This window comes from Microchirus variegatus, assembly GCF_963457635.1.
Source record: "Microchirus variegatus genome assembly, chromosome: 1".
NCBI classification, from domain to species: Eukaryota; Metazoa; Chordata; class Actinopteri; order Pleuronectiformes; family Soleidae; genus Microchirus; species Microchirus variegatus.
Window position 1 is genome coordinate 2,490,038 of NC_139802.1, and position 23,713 is coordinate 2,513,750.

Sequence of the window (23,713 nt, forward strand, 5' to 3'; positions counted from 1 at the left end):
GCTCAACAAAAAAAACAAAAACATTTTGTAACACGACTCAACACGAAGCTCATTAAAACATAAAAGTCACTCTGCTTGTTGTTATTCAAAACACTTAAAGGTACAATATGTAGTATTTATGGGTTTATATGACCCAAAATCCACTTTTTTATACATATTATGTGCTCCTGCATTGTCTAGTCGCTGTATAATAGTTTTTGTTTCATTTTCGTAGTGTTTCAAAAAGTCATGTTAAATAACATGACCGCGGACCGCGGTTGCATAGCCACTGTTAGCAGAGAGACGCCATGTTTCTACCGGAGCCTGTAAGGACAAACGCGAGAGAACAAATCAAGCGTCTCTTTACTTGTAGCAGGAAGTCCCGCCTCCACTCTCTCGCTTCGTCTGCTACGGCCGCGGTAGCTCCGCCCTCTCCCTCGCCTCACGAACCTCATCTGCTGACACGGAGAAAGACGACGAGGACGACATTTGACCGGCTGAGGACACCGTAGCGCTCAGGGAAGGGAGGGGGTGAGCAGAGGAGCAGGTCTTTGTTGTAAATTTCAGCCTCTCCTCTAGATGGCACTATAAACTACTTATTTCCCCTTTAATCAAAGCAACACAAACAAACATGGGAGTATATTTTCTTCTAAAAACACTGTAAATGATGTCCCAGAACTATGATAATTCACACTGTAAATTGTGAAATTACTGTATGTGTGGCTTTGAGTGTTTACAGTAACTATATAGGGTCACACGGTTGGTGGAGCGTTATGAACGGGGGTCTTTAAGCATGGAGTTTGCATGTTCTCCCTGTGTGTGTGTGTGGGGGGGGGGGGGGGGGGGGGGGAGTATTTTTTTCCTCCCACAGTCCAAAAAACATAGAATATGGGGATTAGGGTAAATTGAGTCGAGTCTAAATTGACAGCGAGTGTGAGAGTGGACGGTTTTTGTTTTGTCCCTGTGATGAACCGGTGACCTGTACAGGGTTGGGTCACACCCCGCCCTCTCGCCCTATGTCAGCTGTGATTGGCACAGCTCCACATGAGGGGGGTCATGTGGAGGATAAAGCGGCAGATGGAAGATGGATTGAGGGACAGTAACTCTACGACTATCTGGTTATGGACACATTAGAAATATTACACAATGTTTGCCATAATTACAGTAAAATGTAAGAAATCAACTGTGAAAGGCCAGCAAATGGATGTCAATTTAGTAAATGTACCCTCAGTAAATATACACTAAGTAATTTACAGTGAGGGTTTGTCACATAGTGTATATATATGTATATAAATTGATAGGTTTTTACTGCGTTCACACTCCACTGCATCCCTCTCACTTGTCTTGTTCAACATTAATGGACAACGTTTACTTTGGGCGTAAAACAGATCATCGATGAAACGCAATAAGACAGGAGGACATCGCTCGTGTCAACAAACAACAAACAATCGACAAACAACGGCTGTCAAATAGCTCGTGGAAAGAGGGTAAAACATTTGCAGTGTCGCAGTACAGAGACAGACTGAGAGCAAAAGAGAGATGAAGGGCAGATAAAAAAAAAAAGAGGAGAGGGAGTTACAGAGGGAGACTGTAAGTTGATGAGATATTAAAGTGAAGGTCAACTTGTTATAACTCACATCTCTTTGGGGATATTAGTCCCATCATCGTGCTGGAGAGGTGGAGGGCAGCAGCAGGAGAGACGAGGCAGAGACACGGTGACGCCTGATAGGTGATTTTTGCTGCTTCGACAACTCCAGCACCTCAGTAAATAGAGGGGTCAGCATCTTCTGTTTGTGTGTGTGTGTGTACTCGTATTTGTTACCTCTTAAGGATGTGTTCTGGTACAGACGCTGACCTTGTCAGGATCTAGTAGTTCTCATGGAGACCAAAACCTGGTCCTAATGAGGCAGAACCTCATTTCTGAGGAGCTTACATTTAGGGCAACTTGTGGTTAGGTTAAGTTAAAGGTTAGGATAGCTGAGTGTGTGTGTTCTTGTACTTGCGGCACACTGAGGACCAGTGAGGGTTTTTAACCAACAAAGTGAGGTCATTTTTACAGAGTGAGGACATTTTGGCCGGTCCGCACTTTGTTTTCATTGACATCACTTCCTTAGGTTGTTATAACATGCTATACTCAATTTGTCACAAAAAAAAAAATCAAATTTTAGACGACATAGTATAGTATGACTTTTTTGTCAAATTTTGGACCAACATTTAAAAAAAAAAATATTTTTTTTTAATGTTGGATGACATAGTATAGTATGACGTTTTTGTCAAATTTTGGACCAAAACTTCCAAAAAAATCGAAAAAGTTCTCCAGCCCTTCTTGCTCTGGGACTCCACCTGCAGACATTTTATGGTACTGCAACCAGTAGTTCTTTATAGATGTCATTCATGAAGTAGATATTTGTAATTGTGTGGATTTATAAAGTGGAAATGCTGGTCCTCACTTTGTCAGCAACCCAGTCCTCAGTATGCAGCAAGTGTGTGTGTGTGTGTGTGTGTGCCTGCGTGTGTGTGTGTGCTCAGCATGTTCACACACAGACAATTACAGAATGAATCAGTTCACTGTTCTTGTTTCATGATTTTTTTCCCCCAGTCACTTTATTGCTATTTCGTCCAGCACATGAAAACAGAGATAAACTCAACTCTGACAAATATATAAATGACCTATTGCTTTAATCTATCGTGGATTTATTGTGTGTTTCTGTTGCATCTGAAGATTTGTGACAACTGAACTAAACTGAGGCAAAGAGAGTAACCGCTCACACAATCACCTAGACACATAAAACACACATTTTTTCCCTCCTTCTAATGAGAAACAACAAAAACGATCATTATGCGTCACCAGAATGTAAACAAATAAAATAAAATAAAAAACACATTAAGTAAAATCCTGCAGATTTCTGTGTGAAATGAAGAGCTGCTTTGTGAGATAAGAGCTCTCAAATGGGAATATTAAGCTGAATGTTCGTCGCCACCTGTCCCGCTCAGATAGTGTTTAATGACAGCGCTGCTATTATTTTTCCATGTATTGAACAGTCCCAGCGAGACTCACTTTTAATTACGACCCTAATCAATGCCGTGAGTGTGTCATTACACAGCAAAAAAGCTTTATGGTATACACCACTAAAGGAATAAAGTATGTGTCCATATCTGAGTAACTGACAATCCTCTCTTCTTTAACTGCAGGGGATTTCACTAAATTGTCCATTTAATCTAAATCTGCACACAAACATTTGCAGTGCAAATATGGGACACGATGCAGATATGTTATTGACAAGGTCTGATTTGAGTTTGTGCAGGAATAATTGGAATTAACATGAGGTCAAATTCAATTCGTTGGAAGAAAAAAAAAATGACGCAAGGCAATCTGTGGCTGAGTGTTGGGACATGTGAGGTCACTGGTGTGATGTTAATCTGAGAGGTTGAGCCAAAGAAACCTGGCCGAGCGCTTTCACACGAGACGCCTGTCTAATAAAAAAAAAAAAAAGAAACGGCTCAGCTTACATCAGCAAGCAACACATTTACAAATATCTAATTCATGAATGACATCTTTAAAGAACTACTGGGTGCAGTACCATAAAAAGTCTGAAGGTGGAGCCCCAGAGCAAAACGTGTGTGAAACACGTGTTTTTGTACCAAATTGAGGACCTCTGTTAAAAACAGAGTATAGCATGTTTACAACCTAAGGAAGTGATTTCAATGAAAACAAAGTGAGGACCGGCCAAAATGTCCCCACTTCGTAAAAATGACCTCACTTTGTTGGTTAAAAACACTCACGGGTCCTCAGTATGCTGCAAGTACAAGAACACACACACACACACACACACACACACACACACACACACACACACACACACACACACACACACACACACACACACACACACACACACACACGCGCAACATGCAGTCAAATGAGACATTTAAGAATGCATAGTGCTTCTGACGTTGAACTAATTTGCTGTGATTAAACACAATGTTCAAGTGGAGGAAAATCACTCAGGAAACATTTTTATTAATGACTTAAATATTGAATAATTGACTGACTTGTTTTGCCCGCGTCCAGGATGTGTGGCTACATTTTTATTCTAATGAGAAAATAAGACAATTATAACAAAAACAGAATGGAAAAATGATCTATCGCTCTAGAATAATCCTAACCCTATGGGAAACTACTGAAAACATGATAATTTTAAGAAAAAGAGTGCATGCATACAGGTGAAGTGTGTAGTCACACTACAGTCATACTACAGTCACACTACAGTCACACTACAGTCATACTACACTATTCTTAAAGCTGCACTGCGTAACTCCTGGTGTATACAGCGGCAGCTCAGGGGCAGGTGGAGACGGGAAACACTCATGCTGTCAAAACTGCTGAACGAGCAGGAGAATTCACTTTTTCTCTGTGTTTTCAGTCAAACTCCAACCTGTTTGCAGCCATCTGCTTTACTAATGCGAGTCGCGAGGAGCCGACAGGCTTCATCAGCACTGTGTGAACTCATCGACCATCGATTTCAATCCAACGGACATTTGTTTATATTTCAAAGTCAGTCACTACAGACTTAAATCAACTGAAGGGTTTTCTTAAACAAAGAATGCATATCTAGAAGATTGGCATTTGCAAAATACAGATTATTAACAGGATACAAACACATCAAAGAGAGTGAGAGTATGTATCATATAAAGGTGACTTGGCATTTTCATGTAAACGTCAGAATTTGATGACGACAGGTGTCAGATTTTTTTAAATTTGCTTCTAAAGACGGCGTGCAGAGCAGTTCGGGTGCACACGGGAACGTGTGTGGGAGCTACTTTCAAACAGCAGTGAGTGGCGAGGGGGCAAAGTCTGGGTTGAGGAAGGAGAATCCCTGGAAGTCCTCCTGGTTGATGGCTGCTAGAACATCGGGGTCAGAGGGAGTGAGCGCGGACGGAGCTGCTGTGAAGAACTTGTCAAAGTTTTCACCTTTTTTTCCACCCTGTCGGAGAAAAAGAGGATAATGCAGCTCAGCACTTATTGCGTAATTAAAATGATTGCACCAAAATAAGTTCTCCACCCTCCGTTTCTCTCCATGGAACGCTCCGCTACACCTCCAGTAGGAAGAAAGCCGCTCACATCCTCGTTCCTACGTCTTAACAGGGTCCGACTGTCATTCGGCTGCGCGATATGGATCTCATTTAGCTAATGGGCCTGACCTCTGGCCCTGGAGCATAATACTCCGGCTCAATCAAAGCATCACCTCACCACTGGGCCACAAGGGCCGCAAACTGGTGCGAGGCAGACTAATGATGACACACATTTGCATATGGGAGGAGAAGGAAGGACCTCAAGGTCAGCGCTGTCTGTCTGTCGTGACCGGACTGGTCTGTGCAGGGGAGCACTCAGAGCACATCTTTAGAAAACTGACAGAGGAGATGAAGGGGGGTGGTTGGGGGGATGAAATGGACAACTTCATGCAGCGGTGAGAGAGGAGACATGCAAGGAAATGAGGGAAATTTGTAATGAGAGAGAGAGAGAGAGGAAGATAGATCCCTAAACCTGACTACAAATAAAGAAAGAAAGAAAGAAAGAAAGAAAGAAAGAAAGAAAGAAAGAGGAGGGTCTGAAGGGATTGTAGTTCATCTGTTACACTGACAGTTCTGGGTTTGAAGGGCGGCGGCATCTCCAGTCTCTCCAGACGATCCCAGTCAATCCAGCGGAAGAACGGATGTTCCCTAATCTCTCTCTCCGCGTCCTCTGCTCCTCCCAGACGCTTCGCTGGGTTCTTTGTCAGGAGCTGCGGACGAGGAGGCTGCATTTATTTTTATGAATCAAATGTGTTTAAAGGTGCATCGTGTAGAAAATCTAAAGCAACTGGCCGTAAAATCCTCCTAATGTGTCACAGAGACTCAGGAATAATGTTCATATAACAAACTGAACTCACCAACAACAACAGTACGGACAAAATATTTGCATTAAAAAAAATATTTTGCAGACTGCAAAACCTGTTTATGTTTTGAAATCATGTTTTGGCATGTGGCGCCACCTACCGCCGTCTACCAATAATTGCAGTCAGTAGATTATCAGCTGCTGAGCAACCACGGGTTGCCAGTTACAGTACGTCTGAGCTACGATGGCGGAGAAAACGTAACCTAAAAAACCTCGGTATTTTGAATTTGAGTGTAGTAACTGTTTTTGGCCACATTCTTACATATGGCACCTTTGATACTGTTTTTAATTTATTTATTTATTTAGTCTTGATCCTAAATGTGTGGGAATTTCGGCAAACTTTCAACAGAGACGAACAATTTTCTGTCTCACAAGAACAAGGTTATTACAAAATACTTATAATAATATTTATTATTAAAATGTATTTAACAGTACATCTGAGTAAGAAGATAATGAATAATGACTTACTCCCTTGCAGATGGCAACAGCCTCACGAGAGAGACTTTTTGGGTATGAGACGCTCTGCTCCATGATGGACTGAAACAGCTCCTCTTCATCAATACCATCAAATGGTGGCTGGAAGGAAAAGACAGAAGAAAAAAAAAAGTTAAAAGCAGCTGTGAAGATAGATTGCAAAAGGAATAAAAATAAAGAGGGGGGGAACTGTGTTTATTTGGAAAAGTCTGGAGGCTTTCATGTCTGTTCACAACATTCTATTGTTAGGATGAATCTGCCTGTTACCTGTCCAGCCAGCATTTCATACAACAGCACTCCGTAAGACCACCAGTCCACTGCTTTATTGTAGGGTTGATATGCCACAATCTGAAAAAAAAGGGGAGATAAAGGAGAAGACTGTCAGTGCAGATCAATTCAAAAAAAAAAGAAAGTAAAAAAGGAGACAGGGAAGGAAAAGCAGAGACGTGCAGTCGGCTGCTCAGGTGATAAACAGCGGGAGTGAGAAGCAGAGAAAGAAAAAAAGAATGGAATTACATCCAATGGAGGGTTCTGTACATGTATGAATGAGCTGAGTAATAATCAACACATCGCTTTGGATTTATGTGTCTCTGTTCACCAGCTGGTGTGTATGTGTGTGTGTGCCTGCGTGCGTGTGTGTGTGTGCGTGTGCGTGTGTGTGTGTGTGCAACACACCCCCAGCCCCTGAGGAAATATTTTGTATCTCTTCCAAAATGGCAACTGCAGGAGAATCAATGGGTGTTTATATAAGAGAGTCAATACCCAGGGGTTCCATAGATCCATAATGAGGTTACAATATCAAAGACGTACGCAACAGTCACATCCTCTCTCTGTCTCTCTCTCTCTCTCTCTCTCTCTCTCTCGCTCTCTTTACTGTCGGTCTGTCTACGACAAGTCCACAGATCAAACCCACAAACCCTCACACATTCTCTGAGCTCATTTGATCATGATCACACACACACACACACATGCTGGTTTTGGATGCTTTGTGTGGACACTCACAGACATAATGTATTCCCTATCCTCTATCCCCTAACCCTTAACCGTCACAACTAAAGGCCTAACCCTAACCTAATTCTAAACCTAAAACCAGGTCTTAGTCCTCAAAAAGCCAATTATGTCATATATTATAAGGCCAAAGATAGGTTTGCTTAGCAATTGGTCCACACAGCCTATTTAAGATGTGTACACACACACACACACACACACACACACACACACACACACACACACACACACACACACACACACACACACACACACACACACACACACACACACACACACACACACACACACATCTTGATGATTTGTAACATTAACATTACACAACATTACAGATCATTTACATATCACAGGGTGTCAAGCCAAACCCGCCTCCATTATTTATGGCCTTTCAGATTAAACGATATGTTCACTGACATCGATTACATCGTTTTTTTGAGGCCTATTTGAGTGAAGTAGTTTGTCTCACTCACAGAGGAGCGTACAGGCACGGGAGGTGGATTCACGTTTAAATGTTTTTACGTAATAGCTTGTGTCCTTTGCACAGCAGCCATTTTGACAGGTCACAGAAAGGGATTTAAATAATGGCCACGTGCCGTTCAGCTTTCTCAGTTTGCTCGTTTACTCATGCACTGAGCAGAGCCATTATTAATTAGTGTTGTGTCGGTCATGAGTGATTTCGTTCGAAAGAACGACTCATTTGAGTGAACGAACTGACACTGGGATCACCTCATGAACTGATTCGTTCATTTCTCAGTTCAGTTGAGCTCAGCAGCGATCGTGGCGGCCGGGAGTGGAACTGTCGCGCTCTGTGAATCACTCGTGAAATCGTTCGCCGACGCCGTCACTCACTCGTGAATCTTCGGCAAACGACACCAGCCAACATGCGCCGAGTGGGGAGGGAGAGACTAGTAAGAAGAACTGTGTCTGCCGTGCTGCTGTGATTCGTTCGCGCCGTCAGTCACCGACTCACTCATGATTCGCGAACGAACTGACACACAGAGAGCTGAAGAACTGTGGGAGGACGTGAGTCAAGTAACAGGGCACTGGGCTCCTGCTAAGCACTGAACGATTCGGTGAACGAACATTTTGAACGAATCATTTTAATGAACTGATTCAAGTGATTCAGTCAAACATGTCAGAATGGCTGCTGTGCAAAGTGTCCATTATTAACAGTGTGTGTACTAGAGACACATGGCTCTTAAACGAGAGCTTCTTCTTCTTCTTCTTCTTCTTCTTACTGTGCTTTCACATCAGCACAGACATGATGAAACACTGTCCGTTGATGAGGTTGACAGAGAAGCTGGTTTACTCTTTGAGTGGACAGAGCTGCATGTTCTTCTTTGTATGCTCAGGATGCTGCAGAGACATGAAGGCTCAAGATGGCTGCCTTGCCAAAAGATATACATATAAAATGCTTATTCTAAGGCTACAAAACAAAACATATTCAGTCCCTGCCAGGAAACCCTCATGAATGTCCGACATTTAAGCAAGCAGGGGGCAATTTTGTATGAAATGCACTTTGATTTAATAAAGACATCATAAATCTTTGTTTACACGGAGCACAATGGACTGTGTACCCCATTAGGGTTCCACACATTGGACGTGTGCCCTCTTAAAGGCTTGTATGAAAACGATATCCATACTGAAGTGTACATAAGGACATCTAACAAAAAAAAGTTAAGTTACAGTTTTCATTTGCAGTAAGAGAGAAGGGCAAAACCAGTAATAGAGGATCTCTGGAGGACAGCACTCCACTGCTAACTGAATCATAGGAAGTTAATTATTCAAAAACGCTGACAAGGTCAGAGAGGACAACAGGGACGAAGAGCGAGCCGCGGCAAAGCAACTCGCAGCGGCGCGTCGCTGCGAAAACAGGTTAAGCAAACAAAGGGGGGTGAAACGAGAGGAGATGAAGAAGAGCGATTGTGCAGCGTGAACCCAGGCCGAGTGTGAGCGTACCTCAGGGGCGATATAGTCAGGTGTACCACAGAAGGTGCGAGTGGTGTCGTCCTCAAAGACGCCCTCCCTGCACATCCCAAAGTCTGCTATCTTTATATGGCCCTCGCTGTCGAGCAGCACGTTATCCAGCTTTAGATCCCTGAGAGAGAAAATAGATCGATCGCCCAGGTTATGAATCATTCTGATGGATAACATCTTTACAACCGTGCTTAGTTACAAAAGACGTGATGAATCTGTGTCTGCGGAGCAGTGACAGCATCAAACCAGGCCATGTTTGATGAGCAGCCCACGTCTTTACCTGTAGATGATGCCTTTGCTGTGGAGGAAGAACAGGCCGACCGCTACTTCTGCTGCATAAAAACTGGGGAAAGAGCAGAGGGAGGGAGGGGAGCACTCACTACAGGTTGCTTAATTCAAAAGAGGATGATGACGAGAGAGGAGGAGCAGGCGGAATGGAGCTGGAGAGGGTGATGAAAGGGACCGTAACCACAGAGATGAAAGACACGAACACGAAGAAAGAGAGCAGTGGAAATGAGCATCAAGGTAAGAATTGGGTTTAGGGTGATTGATCAAAGATTATTGATTAGATGTACAGCCACGAGGAGGGACAATGTAGATGAAAAGATAGAACAAGTGGGAGGAGGAAGTCGGTGGAAGGAGACGAGGGGCTGGCGATTGAGCTGATGGGTTTTTATGAATCACGGCGAATAATGAACAAAGCCAAGATAAGATGAGTGCGTATATAAAGGAACAAAGAATTTAAAAAAAAAAAAAAAAGGCAGGAAATGAGATGGTGTAGATATGGACTGTGATTAAAGGTGAAAGAAAGAGGCTTTTTTTTTTTTTTTTTTCAAACTACATACGCTGCATGAGGCTCTTTGAACTTGCCAACTATCTGAATGTGAAACATCAGGTCTCCTCCATTGACATATTCCATCACATAATATAGTCGGTCCTGCAGAAAACGACACACACACACACACACACACACGTGCACACTCTTTATACTCAATAACCTTTTGTCCAAATTAAAAAGCAATCTAGTAAAACCTCTCCACAAAGACTAAGTACCTTGTTAAAGAAAGCAAGCTAATTATTTCATTTTATTAAATGGAAATTATCAGCCCACCTGGACTGAAACAACTCCTGGGAGGATGACACAGACCAAATGTCAGACATTTTTATGTTCAGTTTAATGAAGCTTACGTGTGTTAATATGATGCTGACCCGGTACGCACACGCACACGCACACACACACACACACACGCATTCTTGTACTTGCCACATACTGAGGACCAGCATTTCCACTTTATAAATCAACACAATTGCAAATATCTACTTCATGAATGACACCTATAAAAAAAACTACTGGGTGCAGTACCATAAAATGTCTGCAGGTGGAACCGGGTTTTTGTACCAAATTGAGGACCTCTATTGAGTATAGATTGTTTACAATCTAAGGAAGTGATTTCAATGAAAACAAAGTGAGGACCGGCCAAAATGTCCTCACTTTGTAAAAAATGACCTCACTTTGTTGGTTGAAAACCCACACTGGTCCTCAGTATGACACAAGTACAAGAACACACACACACACACACACACACACACACACACCCCCCCACACACACACACACACATTCTTGTACTTGCTGCATAGTTGCTGACAAAGTGAGGACCAGCATTTCCACTTTATAAATCAACACAATTACAAATATCTACTTTATGAATGACATCTATAAAGAACTACTGGTTGCAGTACCATTTTTTTTTGGGTCCAAAATTTGACAAAAAACGTCGTCGAAAAGTTAAAAAAATCTTTGAAAAAAAAACTTTACCCAAAATTTTTAGTCCAAAATTTGACAAAAACGTCATACTATACTGTCATCCAAAATTTAAAAAAAACATTTGACCATACATTTTTCATCCAAAATTTGACCAAAAAAATTGTCTAAAATTTGACCAAAAAATTTTTCTCCAAAATTTGACCAGAAAATGTGTCCAAAATTTGACCAAAAATTTTTTGTCCAAAATTTGACCAAAAATTTTTTGTCCAAAATTTGACCAACAATTTTTTGTCCAAAATTTGACCAAAAAATGTTCGTCCAAAATTTGACCAAAAAATTTTTGTCCAAAATTTGACCAAACATTTTCCGTCCAAAATATGACAAAAATGTCATACTATACTATGTCATCCAAAATTTGAAAAAAAAATGGACCAAAAATGTTTCATCCAAAATTGGACCAAAAGAGAAGCTCGCTGCCTCGCTCCTCCGCCAGCAACACCTGGAAAGCAAAGAAGGAGAGGAAAAACACTCCTGTAAGAACAACTTATCGTTTCTCCTGCCATCTATAAATAGACAAAAAGCTGTCAGCCACGAGGAAGAGGAGCTGCATTTGCTAAAAAACAACATATTCTGACACATTAATTGTAGGGTTCTGTGTTTGGGAGAACTAGCAGTTTATTTCAATTCGAATCAATTCAATTCAATTCAATTGGCGTATTGGTAATGGTTGCATTAACATTAGTTTTGAATGTTATTTGTGAATTTAAAGCCGTGTTTATAGCTGATTGATGCTGATACTGAAAAATCCCTGAATGTTAAGTTAAACCTGCATGTTAACTTAAGTGAAAACAGCGAATCGGCTGTAATTTATGTCTTTATTTAATCAGAAAATAAATATATGTTCAGCGGTTATTTTCTGCACTCCTGTGAAATTGCCAGTGTGTTGCTCTGTTGGCTAATGATGCGATGTTTCACACTGAGAGCCACATGACCTCAGTTTCAGTGTGAAAGATATGGCCGAGAGCACTGGGAAAGTGCTGACTACAGCACTGTTTAAAAATGTCCGGCCAAAACTGCAGTTTGTGTGCAGTAATGGTCACTGGCTGCTGAATATAAAGGTTCTCATTTCACTTTCAAACCGCGGTGAACAGCAAAGAAAATTACACAGCTTCATTTCCCAGAAATCAATGAGGTGCTCGTAAAGACGAATGTGTGTGTGTAGGTGTGTGTGTGTGTGTGTGTGTGTGTGTGTGTGTGTGTGTGTGTGTGTGTGTGTGTGTGTGTGTGTACAGGGCTATAGATGAACTGCCACTCAATGAGAGAAATCCTGCCACCCTCTTCCTTTCCCTTCAGGTTTCAAACAAACTCGCACACAAATTGGACTCAAACATCCTAGAGACAGGACCTCACTCATTATTTCACACATGGTCACATAAAACCTTGTGTCTCATCAAAAATTCCACTTTTTTTTTTTTTTTTTTATAAAGCTGTTGCACAAATTTACATAGAAATGAAGCTCTAGTACAAATTCAGTCAGGATGATCACACTGTTGCAGGCTTTGAACACAGTTCTATTTTCATAATTCCTGGTTTCATCTTTTCCTAAACGTCCAACGTGTAAGAATTAATGATATCTAATGGTGCAGATTGCAGAAACTCTGGTGGCTCACCTTGATGCATCAATTGTACAGCTCATACAGTTTGAGTGTATATAGGTATAGGCCATTTAATGGCTCTACCTTTATAAACTTCCATCCATCATCTATCGCTTTATCCTCCACCAGAGGTTCGCGGGTTGTGCTGTGCCTATCTCAGCTGACATAGGGCGATAGGCCCTATATAACATTTTTATATAGGTTTGTCCATTTCAGTTGCTCAACTGGTCCTTGATTCTCAACAATAAGAATCTGAACTCCATCTTGAAGCCTCCAGAAGTGCGATTTACCAACAGGACGTTCAGAGGTGTCGCCTGCAACCAGGCTCCTATTGAACTTTATCATCTATTTTCCTCTAAATGGGAACATAATTTACAAAACTGACGTCATGTTCTACCGAAGAAGAACTGAAACTTGCAATAGAGGCATTAACGTACAAGGAAAATGCTTATTTTTTTATATAAATAAACCAATAAACTGGACCTGCATGAAGGTTCTCAGTTCCTAGATGTCCTTTCTTTGTCTTTCTCACTGCAACAGGCCTGCCTCATTGGCCAATCATCTCTTTGCTATCTTATTTAAATATGTTGTCTCCGCACCTCCACCTGTCACCACTAAGTCTTGGTAGTCTCACGTGATCCATGATTCTAGATCCTTCATCAGTCTTAGCAAGCCTCTGACCGCCATCACCACCAGCAAAAAGCAGATGTTCTCAGCTTTGATATCGCCCCCATTGTGACCAAGCACCAAACCTGATTCATCTGTAATATATATATATATATATAGTTTGCCATTATTCGATGGACTTGAGTTGCTTATATTTCAATGGAAACTGGAAAAAATGACTTGCACTTTGTTACCCTTCCTCTTGATATTCTGTTTCCCTTTAGTCACTTAGTCACTTCCTACAGTTACAGTAATGCATGTCTCTGTCTTCCTGTCTCCTTCTCACTTTCCCTCACTCTGTAGCCCCAGGGTCTGTCTTTCCTTTCCTTTCCTTTCTTTCTTTCTTTTTTTCTCACATCTTACATAAGTCAAGTCTATTTCTCCTGTCCTCTGTAGACTCTCCACTGACAGTTATGAAACAGCACAAGGGGATTTCAGAGGAGGAGGAAGAAGAAGGACTCAAAAACTCCACTCTCTTCATTAAGGCTCATCTGCAGGGGAATTAAAGAGAAAATGAGGAGCAAAGACTCCCTTGAAATGAAAACCTCCAGGAGGACAGCGTGCCTGTGTGCAGCATGTAGAAAGGCTGCTGACAGCACAAAGAAGCTAAGGGTTAAATTCATAATTTGGCAGAAGGGGGAGACACTGAGCACGTTAGCGAGACGGGGAGACTTTTTTTCAGAATGACTCGTGACGGGAGCTGCTGTATGAAATGCCAACTGAAGGTCAAGTCCATTGATAAATTAAACTATTTAATGCCAAGAACAATCTCGGTGTTTTCAGCACGGGTGACCTCTTTCATATCACTTACAGCAGTTTGATCAGATGTTTTGACTGCATTTGGAAAGTGACATTTTTATTTCAGAGGCTGCTGGGTTTTTTTTTTTTATTACCTTGCCAAAGCTGCCTTTGCCCAGCACCATGAGGAAGTTGAAGTCATGCATGCCCACTTTGACCTTGCTGGGGCCTGGGGTGTGGACAGGTGGACAGGGCGAGACCGGGGTCGGGGACAGGATGGAGGGGAAAGGTTCAGACAGAGGAGCAGGCATCGCTTGAGGCAGAGAGGGCGCTGTAGCATCTGGCTGAGGCTCCTATAGAGAGAGAACCGGTCATAAAGGAAGGGTCAAGAAATGGATTGGACTGTAACACATCTAAGACACGGCGAACCCTCTCCCACCCACAAGATTTAGATCGCTGTCAGTCAGAACACTCCTGCTCCCTGGTGGAGACACCATGAAAGAGAGAAACGTGGGGTTGTGTGTAATTTATTATCCAATTACTTATCTTTAACATCGGGCGTAAATCGTCCACGTCTTCTCTTCTCACATAGTTTAAGACATTTAAAGATCCTGAACCAGTGTGAGTGGTGGCAGCTGTCGATTATTACATGTGGTTCATTATAAGCGGATAAAGACAATGATGTAAATGACGATTGGCATAATTCCAGTCTCTGGTGAATTTGGGGTGTAAATATCTCATCGCGCGCTCTTGAACATAGTACCTGCAGGTCTGGGTCTGGCACAGGAATGTTGTAGTACTCGCCCTCGTCTTGTGCCAGGAGTTTGAACCAGCCGCTGATGGGACGCCTGAAGATCTCGCTCACCCCGAACGACAGCGCCCCCATGAAATCGTTCCGGGACGTGCGGTCCCAGTCCCACACCTCCACAGACAGTCGTCTGTCCCACTGGTGGCCGCGCACTGAGCTGGAGACGAGTGCGACAACAAAATCAGTGGAAAGGGTTTGTAACGGAAAACAAAGGAAATGACATTTTACACTGAATAGTTGACAGCTGCAGTGTGTACTTTTGTTGATTTGTGTTGTTGTTTGAGTGAATGGTAACATTACTAGTATGCTGCATCCTATATCTGAAAAGGCTCTGTCAGGCAATACTATCAGAATGGACTGAGGAAGTGTTTGTGTGTATACAGCAGTCGCTGGGCTGCGCTGAAACCCAGAGTGAGAGAGTCGGATGAAGTTGTTTAATCAATGGTTTGAATCTAATGGATATTCCTTTATATTCAAAAGTGACGCACTGCAGTTTAAATTCAACTCAATTTATTATACGCTATGACAGTAAATGAGAAAATTGATGATGTGCAATAAGCAGGAAAAATATAGGTGCCATAATTGTTTGTGTTCTGCTCTTACAGTATTTTAAACTCAGCAATATCAGTTTCTGGAACAATTTTTTTTATATTCAAAGCACATCTGGTATCAGAATTTTGACCTTGGATCGACTCACAAAGTGAAACTCTCATTCCAGACAGGATTGAGTGTGGAGCGAATGGTCTTTGTCTTCTGTTTACTGTGGCTCTTCGGGTCTGGGATCAGTTTCAGTTTAACATACGGGTCCGATAAGCCGTTTGGATCCATGGGCATCAGATTACGAGCCTCCCGCACTGAAGGAAAAAAAAACAAGAGTAATAGGAAAAATAGAAAGAGAAAACCTTTATCATAAATATATAATCCTGCTTTTGAAAGGACGGACAATATAAGGGCTCTCCCACCTGTGACGAAGACGTCCTCGCTCTCCCCTCTAACAGTCAGGTGGATTCTCCCTCTCTTCTCTGTGTGGTCCTGGCCGCAGAGACTGGGAACACTGGTCTCACAGCGTCGATGGACGTTCATGTCGCAACCTCATCATATGGATCCACACAAATGTAGTGGAAAAAAGTTATTTATGCAGAAAATGTAAAAAACTGTTTGTTTTTACACTAGGTTTACATTAATAATGAGACTCCCCCTCCTGACACTTCAAAATAAATCACTGGGACTGTGCGTTGCAAAGAAAAATTAGTCAAACTCTGTCCGACTTCAACTAAATTTGCTTTCAATGAAAAAGTAAGAATGTAAAAGAGGCTGCGGGTTTTTTGAAGGGTCATGTATCAGAACTGGGCGCCGCCCTCCTCATCTAAATCACGGCAAGAAATAAATAAACATAAACATAAATAAACATGACCGAGTTATTTTGTCAGGGTATATGCTTTTTCACGTCAGAATAGAGGTGAGTCAGATTTTTACAAGATTATAAGCACAAGCGCGCGCCGGTAAATTTAATATGCGTTTATACAGAGGTGAAACTCACAGGCACATTTCATGCCCTGGTGTATAAGGCCGTACAGCAGCGAGCCGCAGTGGTCACAGAAGGTCGGACTGGAGTAGGTTTGCACCTTGAACTTGTGTCGACTCTTCAGGTCCTGAAATATGACAGAAAAAAAAGTGCCTTTACACACACACACACACACATATTCTTGTACTTGCTGCATACTGAGGACCAGCATTTCCACTTTATAAATCAACACAATTACACATATCTACTTCAAGAATGACATCTACAAAGAACTACTGGTTGCAGTACCATAACATGTCTGCAGGTGGAGCCCCAGAGCCGAAAGGGCTGGAAAACTTTTTTTCGATGTTTTTTTTTTTTTAATTTTTGGTCCAAAATTTGACAAAAACGTCATACTGTATTATGTTGTCCAAAATTTGAAAAACATTTTGAAAAAAACATTTTGGTCCAAAATTGGACAAAAAAGTCATACGATACTTTTTTTCAATTTTTTTTTTTTTTTTTTTGACATATTGAGTACAGCATATTATAGCAACCTAAGGAAGTGATTTAAATGAAAACAAAGTGAGGACCGGCCAAAATGTCCTCACTCCGTAAAAATGACCTCACTTTGTTGGTTAAAAACTCTCACTGGTCCTCAGTATGCCGCAAGTGCAAGAACACACAAACACACACTGACCAAAGAAGCGACTGTGAACACAAGCACATTATACAAGTTTACACACAGACATGCAACGCAGAGTATGATTAGTAGAGAAATGAGGAGTCGGGTATTCATGGACGAGCCAATTAGATTGCTCCACCGGGAAAGGGCATATAAATAAGGGCGCATCTAGGCTGCGTGTGTGTATATATATATATATATTGTGCATGTGTGTATGTGTGTGTACTGTGCAAAGAGGGTTTAATCATTTTTAACTCCCTTTAGCTCATCAGGACCCCCCCCCCCCCCTCCCTGCTCCCACTACCTCCCAAAGTGTTTTAGTTCCTCTGAGCCGCTATTTAAAAACAGTCACCCTGACTCCCATTTTTTTTCTGTGGGTGTGTTCATTTGTGTGTGTGTGTGTGTGAGAGAGAGAGTGTGAAAGACAGAGAGAAAGAGACGTTCCCTTTGACCTACTTTCTGAGGTGGTTTATTTGGCTGGCAGGAGGGGAAAAAAAAAAAAAAAAACACAAATCTCCCTGAAATCCTCAAAATGACACAAAAGACAGAGCCTGAGTCTGCTCCCCCACCTCTAATTCTCCTTCTTATCAGTGCCGCCCTCTTCTCCACCTGTATCTCTCCAAGTCGCTGTATCTCAAAAGGCCTCGTGGGACGACATGACATGATTACAGACATCACGGATGGGACATTGATGGAGACGCTGTTGTGCGGGGCAGACGGATGAGTCACGGACTCGCGTTACTGGCGACGAGTGAACGGCAGAGAAGCTCTTCACTAAAAACGCAAAACAACGACACACTCAAATTCAAAGCGTTGGCGACGGATACGCTGACAAAGCGGCTCACATCTGGCCTGGGCGCCGTCACAGAACCCGGACAAGTGAAGGTCACGAGCTCGTGACATCGTTTGTGGACCACAAAACTGCACACTGAAAGAAAAGGGGGAACAAAAAAAAAAAAACGGAGAAAAGCGTCCTCAGAAATGAATCTGTCACACTGAAAATACTAAATCTGTTAAGATTAAATACAAACAAAAAGAGACAATAACACCAAGCTTATCTCTACCTTGACACTGGAATCCCTGTTTGCCAATGCCCCTGAATGAGGAAAAACACATGTATTAAGAAACAAACAAACAAAAAAAACAATCTTCTCTACTTCACAATAAGGTGAACTGTTTCCCTTCCAAGACGCGGCCTGGAGAGGTTCGATAATGCTGCCGCGACGGAGATAGTGCTGTTGCATTATTCCACACTGTATTAAGACCTAAAGACACGCAGGCACAAGACAAACACCACGAGCTGTGACTAACAACATTTTTTTTCCAAAGTCCCGTTGCTGACTGGGTTAATCAGAGCACTTTGAATTATTCTCTAACACACACATTATACACACACCGAGTTCTTCTGTTGCTAGGACTGCGGTGTTGGCTACTTTCCAGCGTCTCCTTAGAGCTTTAATTGAATAATTAACGTCATTGATTGTCTAAAGAGTCCACTCAGCAGCACCAATGCTGTGAATCAAGTTTTGATTAGGAGGTTTCGAAAGACAACAAGAATAAGACACCGCGGTGAACTCGTCCACAATCATGCAGGAGGTTCATTGGAAAACTGACCACAACCACTGATCTGCAATCAGTTCACAGTCTGCCCGTGTAATAATTAAGAAGCGGGGGTTGCCGAGGGTAATCTGAGCTTTGATCAGCATTCAACACAAGTCTCTCGTCTGCAGCAGAGAGTTCTGAGTTTTGACCAGCAGAGAGCATTAGAGAGCAGGGAGAAAAACTGACAGTCGCTGGTTGGCTTAAAATCACACGGACTTTGATGGAACTGCATTTTAAATGCGACGGAGCTTTGAAAATCCTCTCCAATTAAACATACCCAGTTTATCCGCAATTTAAAATTTCATTCGCTGGCTGCAATTGGAAGTTTTGCTTTGGTGTTTTTTAGTCTGTTGCCTCCCTTCTTCTAACACAGATCATGTGTAATTTAAAACAACATCCAGGTTGTCAACAGACTCAGTCAAAGAGAGGGAGCGGCAGCCTAATGTTACCAAACCTCTCTTTTGTTTCTCAAAAAAAGGGTATGCCGTTAAAAAAAAAACAGGTAACACTAGATTAGGGTACACTCGGTGCTTACTAACATATAAGTAACATGCTAGCACTTTATTAGTAATCGTTAAGCACATATTAACACCTTATTCTACCTCTATTACAACATGAATTGGTGTTAATACAGTGCTTAAAGGTGCAATATGTAAGAATGTGGCCAAAAACGGTTACTACATTCAAATTCAAAATACAGAGGTCTTTTAGGTTTTCGTTTTTTGACGTAACTGGCAACCCGTGGTTGCTCGGCAGCTGAGACTCTACTCACTGCAATGATAGGTAGACGGCGGTAGGTGGCGCCACAGGCCAAAACGATGATTTCAAAACATAAACATGATTTGCAGTCTGCAAAATATATTTTTTAATGCAAATATTTTAGCTGTACTGTTGTTGTTGGTGAGTTTAAAAAGCAACTGGCCATAAAATCCTCCTAATATGTCACAGAGACTCAGGAATAATGTTCATATGACAAACTGAACTCACCAACAACAACAGTACAGACAAAATATTTGCATTAAAAAAAAAACAATTTTGCAGACTGTAAATCATGTTTAGGTTTTGAAATCATGTTTTGGCATGTGGCGCCACCTACCGCCATCTACCAATCATTGCAGTCAGTAGAGTCTCAGCTGTCGAGCAACCACGTGAGTTGCCAGTTGCGTCAGAAAAGGAAACCTAAAACACCTCCGTATTTTGAATTTGAAAGTAGTAACCGGCCACATTCTTACATATGGCGCCTTTAATAATAAAGGGCTAGTATGCTACGCATGTTAGTAAGCAGATAGTTAATGGTGTTCCCTAATCTAAAGTGGAACACACACACACGTTGTCGGTGGATATTTAACATTAAAATCTTTACAATGGGTCATTGTCACCTTGTCTCTCATGTGGTAATTCTCTGCTGCCCCTCTTGCTGACATGCACAAATTAGCCAAATAGCTTCCATGTTTATAAATATAAAACAGTGTGACAGTTATGCACACGCATGGGTTTGTGCATGAACATAATGTAACACTAGTCTTGTGAAAGACCTTGTTATAACAGGGGACATTTTGACATTTCACAGTAGGAGCATCATAGGTGTAAATGATGACAGGCTCAGTGACAGAGGAGCATTGTACACCGTGACTCTCTTGGCTTATTTGGACACTTGAAGGAAACCATCAAAAGTGACATTAGTAAAACCTGAAGGATACGAGAAATGAAAATATCTGCAGTAAAAAAAAAGAACTGTCCTCATATCATCACTTTAATATTTTATTCAGTGATAACACAAGTGTTTTTAAACTAATCTAATCTATAAAAGCAGCCGTTTATTGAGTCCAACACCACATGGAGTCAAACTGTGACACTAGAAAAGCGCCACTTTTCCCCTCAACTGATACTGATAAAATCATTCAAGGCTCACCCAATTATCTTTGATTGGTAAGACTTAATAAATACGATATTTGCCTTTAAAAAAAACATCAGTGCAATCATTTCATCGTCTTTAATTAATCTATCCGTCCCTGCAGGGGCTTAATCACCCAGGTTGAGAGCTGCTGCTCTGACATCCTGTGAGAAGTAAACGAGTTTTCACCCTCAACCAAATGCCACAACCGCAGCCAAGACGGCAGCCACATGGAGAAATGTCCTGAAAGCTACCCAGAGGCTGCTGGCACATGCACCGCCCTTCATCCAACATACACACCCACCATATGTCTCCACACACACACACACACACACACACACAAATACACACACACAGAAAGAGAAAGACAGTCACTACAAGGACTCCACTACACAACAAGTTAACTGTATAGTCCTCTGTACATGAGTCACTTTAGGATAAACGTGCCAGCAAGTACTTCAGTGCAACTTTGACAAATTGGCACTCTACTTGACTACAGTATTTCTACATTTACGTTCACGCTGCATGCCTCACAGCAATTTCACATTTTTATTTATTTGTAAATCATTTTCAGATTAGGAATTACAAGATAAACATTTCACTAGTGCATCTCAAAAAAACGTCTTCAAATTTATGATGTTGCTTATTACAAATCAGTTCAATCGAGGGTAATCAGTGTGCATTTAAATGGTTTAAGGATCTAGAAAATATGAAAAAACTGAAAAAATCATTAGATGTCTTGATTTGCCAGCCCACTTAAATATGATGAGACTTCAGATTCCCAAACTTAATAATGTCCCAGCCCGTTCGAAATCCTGCAAATATGCTTGATAGGGAACTAGGGTCCTGACTTTACCCTCAAATTACTTTTGTGAAGGTGTCACAACTGACAAATAGCAAGTTTAATAAACGTTAACTAATATTAAAATAGATATTTTACACTTACTGTATTTGAAGATGATTAATTAGAAAAGTGAAAACCTTAATTAACCTGTTTATTTTGTTTGTGACCTCTTGTGACCCACCTGCCGTACCTTTATGGCCCAGCAGGGGTCCGTTACGGTGGCCCGGAGGTGTCAGGCCAAATACAAAAGCCACAACACAAATACAAAAGCTAGCTGTCTTGTGGCTTTTGTATTTGTGTTGTGGCTTTTGTGTTTGTGTTGTGGCTTTTGCATTTGTGTTGTGGCGTTTGTATATGTGTTGTGGCGTTTGTATATGTGTTGTGGCTTTTGCGTTTGTGTTGTGGCGTTTGTATTTGTGTTGTGGCTTTTGTGTTTGTGTTGTGGCTTTTGCATTTGTGTTGTGGCGTTTGTATATGTGTTGTGGCGTTTGTATATGTGTTGTGGCTTTTGCGTTTGTGTTGTGTCTTTTGTATTTGTGTTGTGGCTTTTGTGTTTGTGTTGTGGCTTTTGCATTTGTGTTGTGGCGTTTGTATTTGTGTTGTGGCTTTTGTGTTTGTGTTGTGGCTTTTGCATTTGTGTTGTGGCGTTTGTATTTGTGTTGTGGCTTTTGTGTTTGTGTTGTGGCTTTTGCATTTGTGTTGTGGCGTTTGTATATGTGTTGTGGCTTTTGTATGTGTGTTGTGGCTTTTGTATTTGTGTTGTGCAGTTTGTATTTGGCCTGACACCGTAGTCCGTGACCCAGGAACAGATACCTTTACAAACAACAGGTTTGGGGTCTTAAGAAGTGGCCGCTACCTCCGCTATCCCTAAGCCTTTGTTGCATTTAATTTTGACTCTTGCTCTGAATATGTTCCGTCCTAATTATAATCTTCTGCCCACTGCATGTGTGTGAGCACACGTCAGTTCCTAAAGTAATTCCCTGTGTTGTGTGTGTGGGCTGCAGTGTGGAGGTGAGGTCATGTGATCAGATCAGGTCAGTGATGTCTACAGCTGGATGGAGTGTAGGCTGTTTGTCAGGGAGAGTCAGGTAGAGTAGTGGGATGTCTGAGGAGGCGGCACGTGAACTGCTGCTTCCTGTGTAAATGTGCAGCTCTGTGTGTGTGTGTGTGTGTGTTTGTGTTACCAGATGAAGTCGGTGCAGTGGCTGCAGAAGGTGGGCTGTTTGAAGAAGCGGGCGGTGAACTGATGGTCTTTCACCTCGACAATCCTCTTGTGTTTGAGCGCTCCCTTCCTCTGAAACACCGGCACCCTGGGTGGAGGGGAGAGGGGCGAGGGCAAAGGGGAGGAGGAGCCGGTGGAGTTTGCCGATGTAGGGGAGGCAAGTGTCAACGGGGATAGAGACGGCGAAGGGGAGACCGGGGTGGACATGTTTGCCTGGAGGATAGAGTCAAGAGTCAATGGAGGAGAGGATGGAGGGAAGGAAATAGAGATGACGTATGGAATACAAGTAATAGACCTTGGACATAGGAGATGGAGGATGGGAGGAAGCAAGGACAGGGGAGGAGGAGGGATGGAGAGTGTGATAGGTCATAGTGGAGACAGCGGTTGTATTAATGGCACATGGGAAGTAGGGTAGGGAGCAGCGGCGGAGAGAAAGATCGAGAAAGAGAAGAAGATGGAGCGAGCACATGGGGATAGTAACAGGTATGAGAGAGGAGGAGGAGGAGGAAATAAGGGGTGTGATGAAGGAGAGAGGAAGGTTAATATACATACACAAATCTCTGCACACAAAGAGACTCCAAGATGAGTGTCCCACATAGTCTTTCCACATCTCCCTCTTTTTGTTTTCCTTAGCTCAATCACTCTATCATGCACAGTATCCGATCACCACCTCATCCCTACACCCCTCCTCCCTTTACCAGGTGAACAACAGTCACCATCTGCTCCAACAACCTCTCCCAGCTTCCTGTCTGCCCTTATTAGAACTTAAGTCCCACAGTTTTTGAAGAAAAGTTTGGACATCTACTATATGTGGAGATGTGCTGGAAAAAAAGTGCACAATGACAAATATTAGCTGGAGTGTGGTGCAAGAGTTGCATGCCACTAAATGATAAATGAAACAACAACAGAGATGTAATGAATAAATAACAAACAAAAAAAAAAAAAGCCGAAAGCGA

At 42.0% G+C, this 23,713-nt stretch overlaps 1 protein-coding gene across 1 annotated transcript; it reads right to left on the reverse strand.

Annotated features, from left to right (window-relative positions):
* Positions 1-4,802: 4,802 nt before the first annotated feature.
* On the reverse strand, positions 4,803-22,964 carry prkcg (protein kinase C, gamma; the record flags this gene model as incomplete). Its single annotated transcript, XM_083894927.1, has 17 exons — positions 4,803-4,964; positions 5,622-5,762; positions 6,383-6,490; positions 6,656-6,736; positions 9,356-9,494; positions 9,654-9,716; positions 10,219-10,310; positions 10,420-10,426; positions 11,598-11,638; positions 14,354-14,551; positions 14,962-15,163; positions 15,704-15,860; positions 15,969-16,097; positions 16,547-16,658; positions 18,041-18,123; positions 18,260-18,291; positions 22,720-22,964. 17 exons carry the CDS (start codon positions 22,962-22,964, stop codon positions 4,803-4,805), a joined length of 1,992 nt encoding a protein of 663 aa, XP_083751053.1.
* Positions 22,965-23,713: the final 749 nt, after the last annotated feature.